This window comes from Perca fluviatilis, chromosome 1, assembly GCF_010015445.1.
Source record: "Perca fluviatilis chromosome 1, GENO_Pfluv_1.0, whole genome shotgun sequence".
In the NCBI taxonomy this organism is placed as follows: Eukaryota; Metazoa; Chordata; class Actinopteri; order Perciformes; family Percidae; genus Perca; species Perca fluviatilis.
In genome coordinates, this window is record NC_053112.1 from 29,702,954 (window position 1) to 29,719,243 (window position 16,290).

At 40.5% G+C, this 16,290-nt stretch overlaps 1 protein-coding gene across 1 annotated transcript in view; it reads right to left on the reverse strand.

The window, feature by feature from the left end:
* Window positions 1-5,416: 5,416 nt before the first annotated feature.
* Window positions 5,417-16,290, reverse strand: part of cxxc4 (CXXC finger 4) — a 29,838-nt gene continuing 18,964 nt past the window's right edge. The window contains exon 3 of the mRNA XM_039797840.1: window positions 5,417-6,635. Within this exon, the coding sequence (XP_039653774.1) occupies window positions 6,591-6,635 (45 nt within the window). The 3' untranslated portion in view covers window positions 5,417-6,590. The remainder of the gene's footprint in view (window positions 6,636-16,290) is intronic.

Sequence of the window (16,290 nt, forward strand, 5' to 3'; positions counted from 1 at the left end):
TTGCTTTGCCAGTAGGTAATTTGCAGATACATTCACTATTGATAACATTTCCATTACAGTTTTCCCCCACTTCAAATTAGTTTCATACAAACATAATCCTTATTCTAAATCTGTTCAGGCTGCTGCATGGGCACCACCCGGGAATCCAGCCCCGCTGACTTTGATTACCTAATTCCTCAGAGATCACTCTGAGACTCTTGCTGCCAGGGGCGTTGACATGATGTGGAGAAATGTTGCCAGCCGTCATGAAAGCTACCGCCCCAATCAATCAATCAGCATGCTTACACCTCTCTGTATGTGTTTGAATGTGTCGGTATGTGTGTGCATAAGTGTGTGTGTTTGAGCGTGGAGTTAGCCGTTTGCTCTCTCGGGTCGGCATGTGAAAAGGAGACCCAAGGAGACCCTAAATGCACCGTTTTCCTCATTCATCAATTACTACACCCAGGAAGGGTTTGCCTGTCAGGATGAGCAGATGGTGTCTGTGCATGTGCGTGTGTGTCTGTGTATAACCTGTACTATGCTGTATGTGTAAGACAGGGTGAGGACTGTGTCTCTACATATGCGAGAGACGGAGAATGGTGATGACAGAGACAGAGATAGGAATGTATTGGATAGAGATGTACAGGTGTGTGAAGGAGATATGTGCAGGTGTGTTACACGGGGAGAAGTAGGGTCGTGCTCGGCCGTCTCACTGCGCTCGGTGATGGCTTCGGGATAACTGATCAATCTACACCAAAAAAAAAAAAAAGAAAAGAGAGAGAGGGGTTGATTGTGTCAGCCAGGCGCCTTTCTGGCTTCTCTGCAGACCTTGTTAGTCTGTGTCTTCCTTTCCATACTGCTCATAGCCAGAGACTGAAAAGTTTGACTTTATTTAATTGAATTTCTTCAGGAAAAAAAAAAAAAAACTTGAAAAATTGTCTGCTTTTATTATTGTTGCCTATGGGGAATTTCATCAAAAAAAAATCTGGACATGGGTCACGATTGTAGAAACCAGCACTTATTCACTACATACAGTATATTCCAAATTACTTATATTCCCTGAGGGTGCAGCAGGGAACTGAAGTGGAAGCACTAAACATTTTCTAAACAAATGGACAGCTAATGTAGCTTGTTGAATGGCCTTATATAAAAACACAATACACTGTTTTGCTACAGATTTCTTTTACACCTTAGGAGAAAATTTCAGAGATGAGCTCAGACAAAACAGCCCTAGAATCCGATTTCCTTCCCTCAAACTTTTAGAACTTTGTAAATCTACTTTCCAGCCAAATGTCGCTTGTGCAAATCTTGCCTTCCTTCAGTAGAGAGATGTTTTTCTTCTCCCTCCTGCTCTTAACTGTGTACCAGCGGTTCTAGGGGCTGTCATATTGCATCAGCGCTCTGCTGATTACTTCCACCTTGTCTCCCTCGTCAGGAAATGATTCTGACACGCACTCACACCCTGCTTTCTCTGCATCAATATGCGTGCGATGGAAAAACTGCAGACAGTAAATAAATAATGAAAGACAAGGTAGGGAGGAGGGGAGGGAGGCTCTACGTGTCGTTCTCTTTTGGTCTCATTCTCTGTCCTCTGTGTGTGCGAGTGACTCAGTGTGGGAAAGTGCTATGTGCGTTGTGTAAGGGGATGCGAGTACGTGCAAATATACAGTAAGAGATGAAGGAAATTTGGATTTATTACACAAACATTTGGATTTATTGTAGGGGTTGATAAAATGGACAAACATTATTCAAGATGGTTTCAACCCTGAAATTAGAACATAAGATGCATTCATTTGTGGCAGGTTAGTTAAAGGACATTTCACTTCTGTTATTCGACATTCCGTCAGTATTGCTTAAATTTTTCGATAGTACGTGTCCTGTCATAGCGCCTCCTCGCAGGAAGGTGTGTGGATTTTTCCACTGCTCAGTGCCAAGAAGTATGCCAGTAGAGTGAGGGAGCATTCTCAGTCAAAATCCCTAAAGGGATTATCACAGAGACTTTGCATTTCTGTGGAGGACACAGAGAGGGTAAGCACATCTGATTGGCCCACTAACCCCTTGCACCCATTGGCATCAGAGGGACCTGTATTCATTTTGGAGTTTATTTTTATGCAGCTATCGATTATTTTAGTAGTCGAGTATTCTACCAATTATTCCATCCATTAATCGAGTAATCGGATAAGAAAACCTTTGCTTCATTAAAGAGCAATAGTAGATAGTGGTTTGTTTGGCTGATAACACAGTAGGCTGTGCCTTACCAAGAAAAATGCTACTAAAATCATTAAAGATCCAAAGCACCCTGGTAACAGCCTTTTTTCCCTGTTAAGTTAAGTGTTCATCTTTCTGCTCTCCAGTTGATCGAGAGATTTTATCTCCAGAAACTCTGCATTATTTGGCTTGCTACACTAGTTCATGTTGGTGACTTCATCATCATCAAACTGTGTGTGTGTGTGTGTGTGTGTGTGTGTGTGTGTGTGTGTGTGTGTGTGTGTGTGTGTGTGTGTGTGTGTGTGTGTGTGTGTGAATACAGTCGGGTTCAAATTGAGTTCACAGCTTTAAAATTCTTATTTCAGCATTTATTGCAAACTGGTACAATTTTATTTGTCAAATGATATTTCTCAAACAGGATTACATCATTGCTCACTAATATGGGTCAACAAGAGGTTTTGTTGGTATTTACTGGAATAATTTAAGAATCCACATTGCTCCAGCTCTTTTTTAAAGCATCCCAGACAGCGGCACTGACACTTTCAGTGGCATGGAAAAAACGAAAATGAATGAATCAAGTAAATGACTAAAACATATGGTATCTCTCACTATTATGCTGCATAGTGTGAAAGGTGCTTTTAGCTCATTCTGTTGCTTCTCCTGCCCAAATGGGTTTAGCTAGTCCTCTCTGTTTTGTCCAGTTAGGGTTGCACGATATTGACGAAATGTGATATTGCGATATCGATTATGAATATTACGATATCGATGTTAATTTCGATATTTTTAAACATATGTAAAATTACAAAAGTTACGGGAAAACTCATCGTAACAAGATTCATAGATTCATAACAATAAAGTGCACAGTGAGACTTATATACGGCTCCGTAGTGCGGCTGGACCACAGGATCTATCTGACGCCAAACTCTGCCTGCACCGCCTTTTATAAAGTCTCACAGGATAGCTACCTGTGAGAAATGGGTGCGGGATGGGATTTGGTACCATTTGTCTAGTTCATTCAGAAGCTTCTTGAAGCCTTTTTTATCCACTGTGTGGATGGGCATCGTATATTTGGCCAAAAAGTATGTTATAGCATTGGTGATTTCGGTATGTCCCTTCGAGTTCTTGTCGTACTTTGTGCCACTAGCAAAAACACTCTCTAGCGAGGCATGTTTGGCTAGCTCTGGCGCACTCATGATTCGTTCCATTTTGTTGTCTCTATCCATTTCTTCATTTATAATGTAGAGCGAGCCAGTCATTATTGCGAAATAGAACCCCGACAGGGTGATGCAGGTCTTAAATCAGCCTAATATCTGATGGCTATGGACACATGAACTGCATAGTCAGAACAGTGTATTTATAGATCGATGGTATGTCAGGGCTGTTTTGGCGTCTTTACCCCCTACTAGTCTAAAATGGAATCCCTGTTAGTGTTTTGATATATCGAATAAAACATTACATTTCAGGGAAATAAACAGGGAAAGGTTAGTGGTTAGGTTTACACATTCTTCTTAAAGCCTAACTCTGGTTTATTCTAACCTGGATTTATTTTATTTTTTTAAATATATAGATTTTGCTATTAGTTCAATCAACAATTCAGCAATCAGCAAATCAGCTATTAATTGCTGAGACCTGCAACTATATGGCAAAAAATTGCTAAAACAAGCAAACAAAGTTAGACAGGACCAGGAACACAAGCAGCGAAGTGATCAGACAGGTTTTAAACATTAGCAACAAGGGTTAACATTAAAGTAAATGGTCAAACTGTCTGTTGTAAATCATCCATTCCATTCATCATCACACAATCTTCAGACCATCTTCCTGCCTGGTTTAACTTTGTTTTGCTGTTCTTGCTGCAGTTGTTCGTGCACACAGGTTTCCTGTGCAATGAGGGATTATTTGGGACTGATCGTGTTGTTCTTTCCCCGTCAGATTTAGCTGTAGCGATATGGCCACCTTCCATGATTTCAGCAGTTCAACAGTGCTAAACTATGCTAAGCTGCACCTCTCCATATTTAACGCAAATATAATATCTTGTTTTTCTTCTATTCTTGTCATTAAGCTCTTGGAAAATAAGAAAATGAGCACATCTCCCAAAAATGGAGATCTATTCTTCGAAGAGTTCTATGAATAATATTCAGCTTCAAAATCAGTTTTGAGAAAATTGGTTTGGTCCAGAACGGGTGAGGAATAGGGTCATCTCCATGTTTGTCAGTTTGTGTCACAGTCATTTTCCAAAACATGTCGGCTTGAACTTCTAGACCCATGAGCACTGAGGACTCATCGTGTATTCCCACCACCTCGCTAACTGGCTAATGTAGTCCTGGTACGTCTTCGGCTTCTGTCTCTGCCCGTCTGAAGCAGGAAACCGAACATTACCACTGGGGCCTGAGGACTTTAAATCCCAGTTCCAGAGAGCAGTGTGGGAGGTGGGGGGGGGGGTTAGACAGCGCTGTCTCTGATGTTATTTAATCTCACCGGCCAGGGAGTGAGCGAGCCAGCGTACCCCTGATGCACGTTATCAACCTGATGACCAGTGAGGGGGATTGGGCGCCTCAGACGCCACATTGCTACAAACACAGAGCACTTCCAGCCGTCTTCCTGGCTGGCCCCTAACCAGGCAGCAGTTCAATTTGGGTGATGGCAAGCGTGTTCAGTCAGGGGAGAAGTCGGTCCCGGATGATTTCCTCCTTCTCTGCTCGTTCTTCTTTAGCATTGACGCCCCTCCCCACCTCAGCTACCCGCCCAAATGTGCCTCTATCCTCTATTTCCCTGTAACTGCCCCCCCATCTTCCCATGACTACTCCCACTCCCTACCCCTGAAACCCAAAGACCCGGCAATCGCTCAGTTGCTCAAGCTATCTCAGGAGCCTGTCTCGCTTCAACACCCCCAAGAGCATTCCAGCATGACAAACCACATGGGATTTCACTAGTCCTTTAAAGTCTGCTGCCTCTGGGAACCACTCTTCTCCGTGCAACATTTTAGTATTCAAGGGACTACGTGACTGGGGAGGCAACCAATGCTGTTTCATTCCCGTTTCCTCCTGGTTGTTATTTCTGTTGATGCTTTGTGGGAGAAAAAAAAAAATAGAAAAATGTTTTTTTTTATCAGGTGATCATACTTGATCACTGATTTTTTTTTTTTACATTGGTGGATTTATTTTTTCTATCTTTGGAGAATCCGTCACATCAAACATTTACTGTCAAGATGTCTTTTACTGAAGTCATTTTTTTATTTTAACACATAAAAGCATCACAACAACGATATACAAATTCTTAGTAATCTTTAAAACCAAAACACATTTACACATGCAACAATAGGGTTTAAGACAATGAGTAACTTATTGAATAATTTTGTTTTTGGAATGTGTTAACTTTACTTTGCAGGAGAAAGCACTGTCTTTTACTCGGCAGGAGAAAAGTCCAGACCATCTCTCAGCTCCAGAACAACATCTGATATGTCAAATATGTATAGTGTACTGTAATTAATTCTAAATTTGAATGTTTTCAACATAACATACAATTCCTTTACTGGCATTACTCTCTACCTTTTAGACAGTTACAACCTTTAGTGAAAGAAAAAAAAAAAAAAGGTTTGAAGACATACGTAGTTTTGTTGAAAACATGTACTTTGAGATCATCCTTGAAAATATGACCTCCAGACAGCAGTCTGACTCGTGTTCGTCTGCTGCTGTCACAATCAAATGACAGCCAATCGTATTTTAAAGAAGTGAAACTCACCACACAAGACAATGTGCCCTGTTCTGCAGTGAGTCCACTCAAATGAGAAAACGCGTCAACAAGTCCGTCACAGAAGCACTGTTGCCGTCCTTCACGTCATCGTTCTTAACAAGACCCATCACGCTGCCAGCGACGGTCTTAACATTAGCGTGGCATTTAAAAAGTATGGTTTTTCAAATGAAACAAAAGACAAAACTAGGAGATGATTCAGCTTGATAAAATAATCCAATAGTCGACAGAAATGAAAGGTTGAAGAATAATCACCAGAATAGATTATTGCTTCAGAGTAAATTGTGTTGTGTTTGTTACATCATCAATCCTTGTGGCCTCTTCGGTTTGACGGAATCAGTATGATTGTCTGTTTGAGTCCTTTACATAGGATTGGCTGTAAACTTACAGCCACACTGAAAACACATTCATAGACACCAAAAATATACATTATGATACTGTCAAAAGGTACAATAATTACACAAAAGGAAATTACAGAGTTAAAACGACACCATTATGTTTCCATTTATCTTTTTGTCTGTCCACTTTTCTTCTCTCGTCGTCCTCAAAAGTGTTGGGCGTGTTGGGTCCTGTGAACCCATTAAGTGCTCCAGGCAGAGAGTCAAGAGTCCCACCTGCCCTCCTGCAGCTGGATGGGGCAGCCATGGCTCGCCTCTCTAAAAGAACCACCGAAAAGCTTCACCATTGTTGACCGGCGTCCTCTGTGGGAGACAAAATGTGAAGGACACATTTTAATTTGCAGGTTTCGAGGTCATGCCATTGTCATGTCGTGTATTACTCTTCAGCAAATTACAAAAAAGGGTATACATTCAGAAAGTACCAAGAGATTTGGAAGCCAACATTCAACAATAGTATAACCAGAACTGTATAAAATAAGCAGTTTGAAATAGCATGGACATTAAGTAAAGTAAAAACCCAGAAGGGCATTTAAAGCAGTTATAAAGCACCACCACCAAACCAAGTATTTCATCAAAGAGCCAGCCAAGGTGATTACATCCACGTCCCACCCACACCCAAATAATAATTACGCTGTATGAAATATTCAATACAAATTCCCAAGAAGCAACAATGAGGCATTTAATTACTGCGAGCTCTAGCTGCAGTGAGGGGGAACAGTGCATCATTTCAATTTGAGGCCGCGCCAGCAGCCGCCCCTCCTCCTTCTCCGCAAAACCTCCATGCCAGAGTGACAGCCTCTCCTTTCCCAAACTCATTTGGAAGTCAAAGACATAAAATACTGAAGTCTTCCACCAATCCCCATGACCAATTAGCACATTTTTTGATTATTATTTTTTTCTCGCTGTTGACGGGGGAAATAGTGCATAATCACAACTAAAATCACTTTAGTCTGAGTGGAGAGCAATTTGACATTTTAATACCAAGTGTCATCTGTGGCTCTTTAAAGGCATGCTGATGAGAGCTTTAGCACCAGACTCCTACTTTCAGGCTTATACAGTTTATGGACCACATGTAAACATTCTCCGTGTAAGATAGGGATGGGCAACAATTTAATATTGACGTATATCGACTTTCGGTGGATTCATGTATGGTCATATCATGTTGTTATTTTACAAAATGATGTTGTCCGACTGAATGACTCAAAGCATTGTAAGTAAGAAAATGCAAAACACAATGATTTAAAAAATAATTTTTTTTGTTTTACATGTGTGAGGAGTTCTGTCTAATGCACAACAGCAAGGAGATTAATCAGTTAGTTGATTGGCAGAAAATTCATAAATTGTTAAAAAAATAAACAATTTTGATGATTGATTAACTATTTAAGTCATTTTTCAAACAAAAATGCCACAAATTTGCTGGTCACAGCACAACACACACTTATCCTAACCTGTGGTGTGTGCGGTTGTATTGTAGCTTGTTTCAAAGGTTATTTAACCACTGTTCCTACAGTGGCAAGTAGAGCCCGACTGATAAAGGATTTTTAAGGCCGATATCGATACAAATATTTGGTGATTTGATTTGTAGAGCGCCCTCTGGTGGACAAACTATGCAACGCCAACACTCATAACATGGTTGAAGGTTGTTTTGTCCGTTTTTGATTGAATGCCGATACCGATAGTTTGGAAAATGCCTAATATCGGCCCGACGATATATCGGTCTGGCTGTAGTGGCAAGTTTACATACATTAGTTAACTATAACTATAACAAGAAAGGATGTCTTTCTGCCTTGTTATCTTTACTATTTAACAGTTAGCTAGCTATAGACTAACAAAACTATATTTAATACACTGTGCATCTCAAAGGATATCGCCTGCGGCTACCGGCAACTTTTAAGGTGACATTTTTTCTTGCAACTTACTCAGTGCATGAGTTGACGTCAATCAATACACCTTAAATGTCAATATGACAACTTTGACCATTCCATTTGTTTTTACTGTCTCTCTTGCATGATATATGCTTTAGTGATTATTGGATCTTCAAGCGCTTAACAAAAGATGAATTCCAACCAGATTATGCGAACAGAGAATACATTTCAGCAGTACCGAGTAGTATAGAAACTTCTTCAGTCAAAGGATGCCTGCATCCGATCCTTTTGTACCCAGATCTAGAAAAAAATACTATTTCCATGGTTTTGCTCGCAGCCAATTGATTGAATTGAATTGAATTTGATTTAATGTGATGTGTGACTACCGCAGAAGCTAGTAGTGGAGGGGTGGTGCCATTTAATGCAACTGAATGATTCCATTCACATGATGGATATTGAATGAAGTACTCTATTGGTATTGGTATCACTTAAGGATAGTGGTATTGGTAATGGTATTGTAATTTTTAAAAGCCCTACTATTCACAAACAGCACTTTTTCAGCTGTTTTCAGATTCCCATGTAAACAAGAGGAAATCTTTTCAAAGTGAATATATCATGTGAATTTGGCCAGTGATGCCATCAGAGGCACCAGCCAATGGTTCAGGCTTTACATAAAATAACTGCTTTACTCAACTTAGGTTGTCGACCAATCAAACAAACAAACAACCCCAATAATAATTAATTAGAAGAAATATTAAAGGTCTGCAAAGCCCCCATCGGATAAGGCTATCAGCAACTCTGTTTATTACACCTCCTCCAACAACAACAAATCATCCTTGGGACCCCAGTCCCATTACCTATAAGGTTCATAACAAAGTCTTCAGTCATTAGGTATAAAACAGTAAATGATTAATGACGACATTTTAGGATATTCTTCCTAATCTCTGTAGGGACAGAACCTACACTAAATATCAACTGCATGTAGACAGGTGCCGTTTGTCTCAACATCACGCTAGTTTTGGACACCTACATTCCTTCCTATGTGTGTAGCAACCATTTACCATTTTTTCACACCACATTAAGCAATTACTGTTATCCTTCCAAGTGAATAATGGAGGGACCCAGAACAGCAGGATACCATCATCACCAATTTAAAGCCACGGATGAAATGAAACACCATCTCGTTTTGAAGGGTCAAGACGCTCTCATAGATCTGATGTTTTATTTTTTTTTGCTTAATTGCAATGAACTGACGCCTGCCTCCTTGTTATGTCACCAATGCTCCATTAATTGTGTTTTATCATTTTGGGAAGCAATTGGGCTTTAAAAAACACATGTCATTTAATTTCTGATTTTTAAGCTATTTCATAGTTGAGAAAAACACAAAGGATGGGTGAGCGGCATGAAACAAAGGTGCCAGATTTGACCATAGTTACATTGAGATTTTTCTAATCACCTGAACCACCAAAAACATTGAGGATAATTAGTTTTATTGCTAAATTTGAATGTGTTTTGTGTGACCATATGCAGTGGCCGTACAATAAGAGTAATTAGTCCCTAGACTAATAATCTAATAAAGTCCTTAGAATAAAAAACACATAACCATGTCCCTGAGCTATCCATGGATTATGTGAGTATGACTTTCTATGGCAAACTGACCACTTCTTTGTCTGGAGAGAACCACATAATTATACAAATGCTGAACAACGATAACATTTAATATAAATGAAGTCTGCACAGGCAAAGTATTGTTAGATATCTAAGTTCAATGAAATTACAGAGAGGAGGTGTTTCTGTTAATTAGCCTACCCTCATTGATATAAATGGATTGGAAAAAAATAATAGTAACACAATTAATAATAATAATAATAATATAATAATACAATTCAATAGTGTCACAAACCAGTCAAACCAATTGAATCAACACCTCTCAAACGGGTTCAACAAAAACTGATCATTATAGTCTTCATGAAGGTAGGATTTATTGCAGGACTATTGTATTAGACAGCATTAGTTTTAGTGTACCTACTAAACTGGCAACTGAATGTATTTTTCTCTGATGAAATAAAATAGTAAAGCGCTTACATGGTGATGCTACCAGACATTTGTGTCAACAAAAATTTAGCTGAAGACACAAAGCCTGGAATGTGACTAATCTACAGTTTAGCCAATACACGTTTACATATAAAGGCCAAGCTAGTGAATCTCAACAAACACAGTCCTTAAAAAAGAGAACATTGAGCTTCAAGAATGTCCTATAAAACACATGACTACTATGACAAGTCTTCCTATTAAAGCACAGGAAAGAGAGCACAACAAGCATGTATACTTCAGATGTTGTGGATATGGTGTGCACATCCACATTGGATATGGCGCATCCACAGGGGCACTTTTCAGTCTTAAGCTCTGCTCTCTCGGTCTACTGTAGAACGGGATGCTCTAAGAGCTGAGGCAAAGAGTAGCGAAAAGGAGAGGTGAGAATGTTTATCTTGATCCATATTCTCACATTGATCAGTCCCTGGTGGAAGTGTGGCTTGCCAGAGACAATAATGACCCTGATCTGGGCACTCGGCATGTCTCTGTTTTGTTAAGTTCCCGCGTTATCGATCCTGTGGGGCTCTTGAGTGCTGCTTGGATTCACTCCCAGGCCTCCTCGCCTCAGCACACTGCAGTGACCAGGCACAAAGAAGGCTCAATTAGCACAGCTCTGCGTTGTCTGCTCCCCCACCTGCATGCGCCTTCAAAATCACTCCATCAACCACCAGGGACAGTGAGGGAGAAAAGACACAAGAATACAGAAACAACAGGGAGAGCCAGAGAGGGATAAAAGAGAGGAAGGGAGAAGGACAGAGAAAAGTGGGGAGAAGGTAAAGGTTGATAGTGTTACACCAGGGACACGGGAGCGACACCCAGGTTTCACCTCAAATCAAGATGCTGTGGCAGCAGCTCAGCCTCACGTCAACAACGCTGCTGCCACTGCAGCAGAGCATGCATAACAACCTGGCTACAACGACACACCGAGGGAAAGACAATTTCCCGCTCTGGCAATGAATGCACACAACCGGGTATTGAACTGAGCGAAGGAGGAGGAAGCGATTTCTCCAGACCTCAAATTAACCCCACCACACCACCACAGTAGACAGTGTATTCCCAGTGTCTGCCGGTGGCTTTCGGTGATAACAACCCAGTAAAAACTGACATGTGGTGGAATAATTCTCTGCTGATTCTGGCAAGGCAGTGTGAGGTCCCTAGGCAGCCATGACACCCTGTGATCCTAACCGAACCTGGCAGGTGCAGTTAATGCTGAAGCCACGTCGTTGGCTGATTGAGACGAGGTGGTAGAAAGACGGCGCTGGCTACAACGGGACATTGAAACAGAATCAAACTGACCGGACTAAAGCAGCTTCTGTAAAGGCTGCTAATCTCTGCAGGGGCACATGCACGCACACACACACACACAACATAAACCTCCCACCACAAACCTTTAAGATCCAGGTTAAGGCCAATCTCCGCATCTTTTCCACACAAATAATAAAAACACATGAACAGTCCTTAAACCCTCAGCCCACCCTGGCCCTGCCCCCTCCCTGCAGCCTTGGCGTCACACTGAGCTGGGCCCAGAGATAAACCACTCATGACGATGAGGATGATAATGGCAGACGCCGCAGCGCCTCAAAATTCAATCAGCACCAGGACGTCAATGCGGATGAGTGTAAAAGTGAAATATGCTCGCCGACGTGTGTTAAAAGACGGCACACAGGGGTCGCAGGAACAACAACAGGCGATGAAGAGGACGATGAGGGAAAAAAGCAAGAGAGGGAGACGGAAGAAAAAAAAGAAAAAAAGAAAAAGAAGGGGAGAGAAAATGAAAATAATGTGTCTACTACTCTGCTTCCCAGCAGAATCCCACTGGCATTCTGAGCAGCCCTACTTTAACCACAGAACTGTGAATAAATTACCCTTTTGAACTCGGGGTGATTGCAAATGTGCCCCGGTTTCTCTTGAGACATGTCTGGCACTAACCCTCAGCTCTATGCTCCCAGCCAGCCTTGTCACAGAGGCCCCCCTCCCCTCCCTCCCACCAACACACACACACACACACACACACACACACACACACGGCACACACACGGCACACATAAGCATCATAAAACTTTTAATTTATCATAATTGCGGGTTGATTATTTATTTTTTTTCTCCAGCCAACTAGAAGTTCGCCTTCTCCCCCTTCCCCCTCTCTTTTTCTGTCTAGGAATTCTTAAGAATCTACTCATACGCTGAGATTAAAAAAAAAAGTGTTAGAGATGAAAAGGTATCGTGGAAAAAATGTGTAGTGTGGCAGAAAAATCAGAGTACAGATGGAACGGATAGAAGCAGGGCAGAGACAGATATGGGGGGCACAGAAAGGGAGAAGGAAAGGAGTAATCTCAGGGAGAGACAGTGGCACTGGGCAGGTTGAATAGCAGCCTGTGGGAGTGTGCTGATGTGTTTCAGAATGCTCATTATAGCACACGGCCCATACATTACCCTGACAATACCCATTATTTATTAACTTACAGACCGGGAACCAGGCCACTTTTCATAACCGCCATCCTTTGGATGCAGCTCTGACAGGCTAGAAACAAACTATATATAAATATATAGCACTGTCCCCCTCCCCTCTCTCGACACACAAACTGAGGCTGACATTGCTTTAGCTGTCTGGACTCTAACTTTTTTTAACGTAATTACAAACACACTCACACAGCATCAAGACTTCAAATGAAATGTGTGTGCAAACTCAGGTCAGCCAATTTGTTTTCTTTTTTTTTGCCACCAACATCTCGCACCTTGCAAGCAGCAAATAAATCTGACACCTCAGAACTACAGTCAGAAAAGTTATGCCTGTGATCATTTCAATATAAAATGACAACATGCAGGGAAACGACTTGGTGGCGAGGAAGACAAAACTGGGAAGAGACGGTAAAAAGGAGTAAGGAAAGTGCATAAGGGCTTTGGGAGCCAGCCAAACATTCAGGGCCGATCTCGAGGTCTAAAGAAGAAGAAGAAGGGTGGGGGGGGAGTTTCAGCGGTGCAGTCAGCCTTTACTGATGCGTTATATATTGCCTGTCACTTTATTCTGCAAGAATATTGGGGCGTTGCCAAGCTCAAACCTGGAAGGTATAGCAATCCATCACCTGCGCTGTTGCAGGCGTTGGTGAGTGGGGGTTGAAATCTCATCTTGAAGCTTGTAGCCAATATTCTAGCCACCCAATGCCGTTTATAAAAGGTACCTCTCCAAGGCCGCTATCACGGACAGACCACTCATCTAGTCATCCACACGCCACTGCCCTCAGTCCTGCATCACAACACCCAAACGCAAACACACTCAGTGTGAAAAGGCTTAAACCTTGTATATTACTTGCATATGTATATATATATATATGTATATATATATATATATATATATATATATATATACACACACACACATTCTGGTGATTATACATTACACACACACATTCTGGTGATTATACATTAATAAGTAACTGTAATGGAATAAGTATTTGCTGCAATTAAACATCTTTCTGCTTTGTGGTTTATTTGTTTATTAGCTGGGTAATTTACATTTGTTAAAGGTACAGTAAAGTGGTATTACAATGCGCTGAACATCCCAATGGATAAAACCATCTTTAATGTAAATCATAATATTATAGGGCAGTTAATGCTATTTCAGATCGACTCTAACTCTAATCAGTTTTTGCTTGTGTTGGGACTTCGGTTGGAAATTAGTTGAGATTAAGTAACTGAGTACATTTACTAAAGTACTGTACTCAAGTAGAAATGTTAGGTACTTGGACTTTACTTGAGTATTTCAATTTAATGCCAATTTAGAATTCTACCCCACTACAATACAGAAGAAAATATTATACTTTTTTCTCCATTACATGCATTTGACAGCTTTAGTTACTTCGATTTTACATACAAAACATTATGATGAATTGATAAAATATGATGCGCTATAATGGATGAAACCACCCAACACTATACTGTATTAAATAGTCAAACCAACCTCCACCCTAACCAGCTAGTAAATGCTACTTACACACAAATGCATTAGTAATAATTACTGATGCATTCATGTGTATATAATACATAATTATATAACAGTCACAGGAGCAAATTTACTTTTACTTTTATTTTTAAGTAGGCTATGTTTTGCTAATAATACTTACATATTTTTTACCTCAGAAAAGCATCTGAATACTTCCACCACTGACAATGTCAATGTTGATTAATAAGCACTGTCCCATATAAATAAACCAACAAATTAACAAACATTAGAATACAGATTTGCTGCTTTTTCTTTGTTTTATATTAGAACTAAAATATGCCCTTTGAGGAAGCGTTTGGTGTCACAACACTGATTTATGTCCATGCACCGAAAATAAATACTTTTTCTTAACTGATGTTCGTACTGAGCCTACAAAATGCTCACAGCCAACAGTGTTTTTAATTAAACACTATCCCGTCGCCCATTAAAGGTTTCATTTTTTTACAGTTCCTTCAGATCATTACTTTCACAGTACAATCTTCACAATATGGTCGTAACATTATGAACCAGAGAGGTGTCAATTCTAAAGCCAAAAAAGATACTTAGAAGTGGAAATCAAATTGGTCTTGAATCGTTCCAGTGTTTTTGTCACTTATACTGTTACTGTGACTGTAGTTCTCTTTAGTATTTTGATAAATTGACAGCTTTAAATGAAATAACACTGAAACAAATGTGCTCAATTTCTTACAATTTTGCTAAACATTCACGTTATTTTTATTTCTGAGAACCATCTCATCATCACGACAGAAATATGAGATGATTGGGCAAAGCCAGCAGAGTGAAAGGAAATACAATGCCTGTGGTGTGGAAGTACACAAAGGCCACATACCCACTCTCATTACATGGGCCTACCATTCATTTTTCACAGGTGCCATAAAAGTGAGAATGATGATGGTGATGATTTTAAATAAAAAAAGGTGTATGTGATTTGAAGTATTTATTATCAATCAGTTCAGTTGTTAGCATCAGCATTTTCCTCCCTTAAGAATCAATGTGTGATCAAAAATATCTGCTGCCTGTAATACACAAGGTTGATACTGAATCAGTATTTTGTGAACCCATTTACCAGCAATGGGCCTCATTCACCAATATCTTCCTAAGTTTTCTCTTAAATATGTTCTTAAGAAGGTTCCTAAGAAAAGTCTACGTCGGATTCATGACGTGTTCTTAAACAGCAGATTTGTTCGCACCTGTGTTCTTAGGATTGATGAATCCCACGTCTTCGTAACTGAAAGCGTGTGCCAGTTGTTCCTTATTAGCATAAGAAAACGCCCCACAAATTCCCATATAAGGACATGACACTTCCTGTGCACCTCCTGGGAGACAGGTTTTCGGAGATTGTCGGAGCCGCGGTGGAGGAAGTACTGAATCTCAGTACTTAAATAAAAGTACAAATAACCAGAGACATATTTACTTTAGTAAAAGTAGAAGATGTCCACTAGGCCTACCACAAACAAGGCATGGCTTTTAAAAAAAGTTCCTATCCTAACCAGCATAAAACGGAAATGTGTTGTTAGAATCGGAATGCGGTTGGTTTTATTCATGGATGTATTTTATTTTCTTTAACCATGCAAGTAAGCAAATAAAGTGTGTGAAGCAGCGCAAATGGGGAGATGTGAAGAGGTCCAGCCAAATAAATAAGATATGAACGCGTCTTACGCAGCCTGGCGGAAGAGTAAACAACGCTGTGGAGAGAAATAGATGGCAACTTTGATTTAAAAATGGGAATAATCAAAACAAACGTTTTCATTTTCACTTTTAGCAGGGGCTGTATTCCCGAGGGTCAGCGCCGCTGCGCCCGGGCTCTGCAGCACCAGAGCCGGCTTGGATCAGCGGTGCCCCATATATACAGTATCTGCGGCAACCAGACTTTACTGGTGAGATAAACGTGTGACGGTCAGGGAGACGTTTTGGCAGGGGGGAAACTGATCAGAAAATGTAACGGAACATTGTAGAAATGTAGTGGAGTAGAAAGTATAGATAATTGCTGCAAAATGTA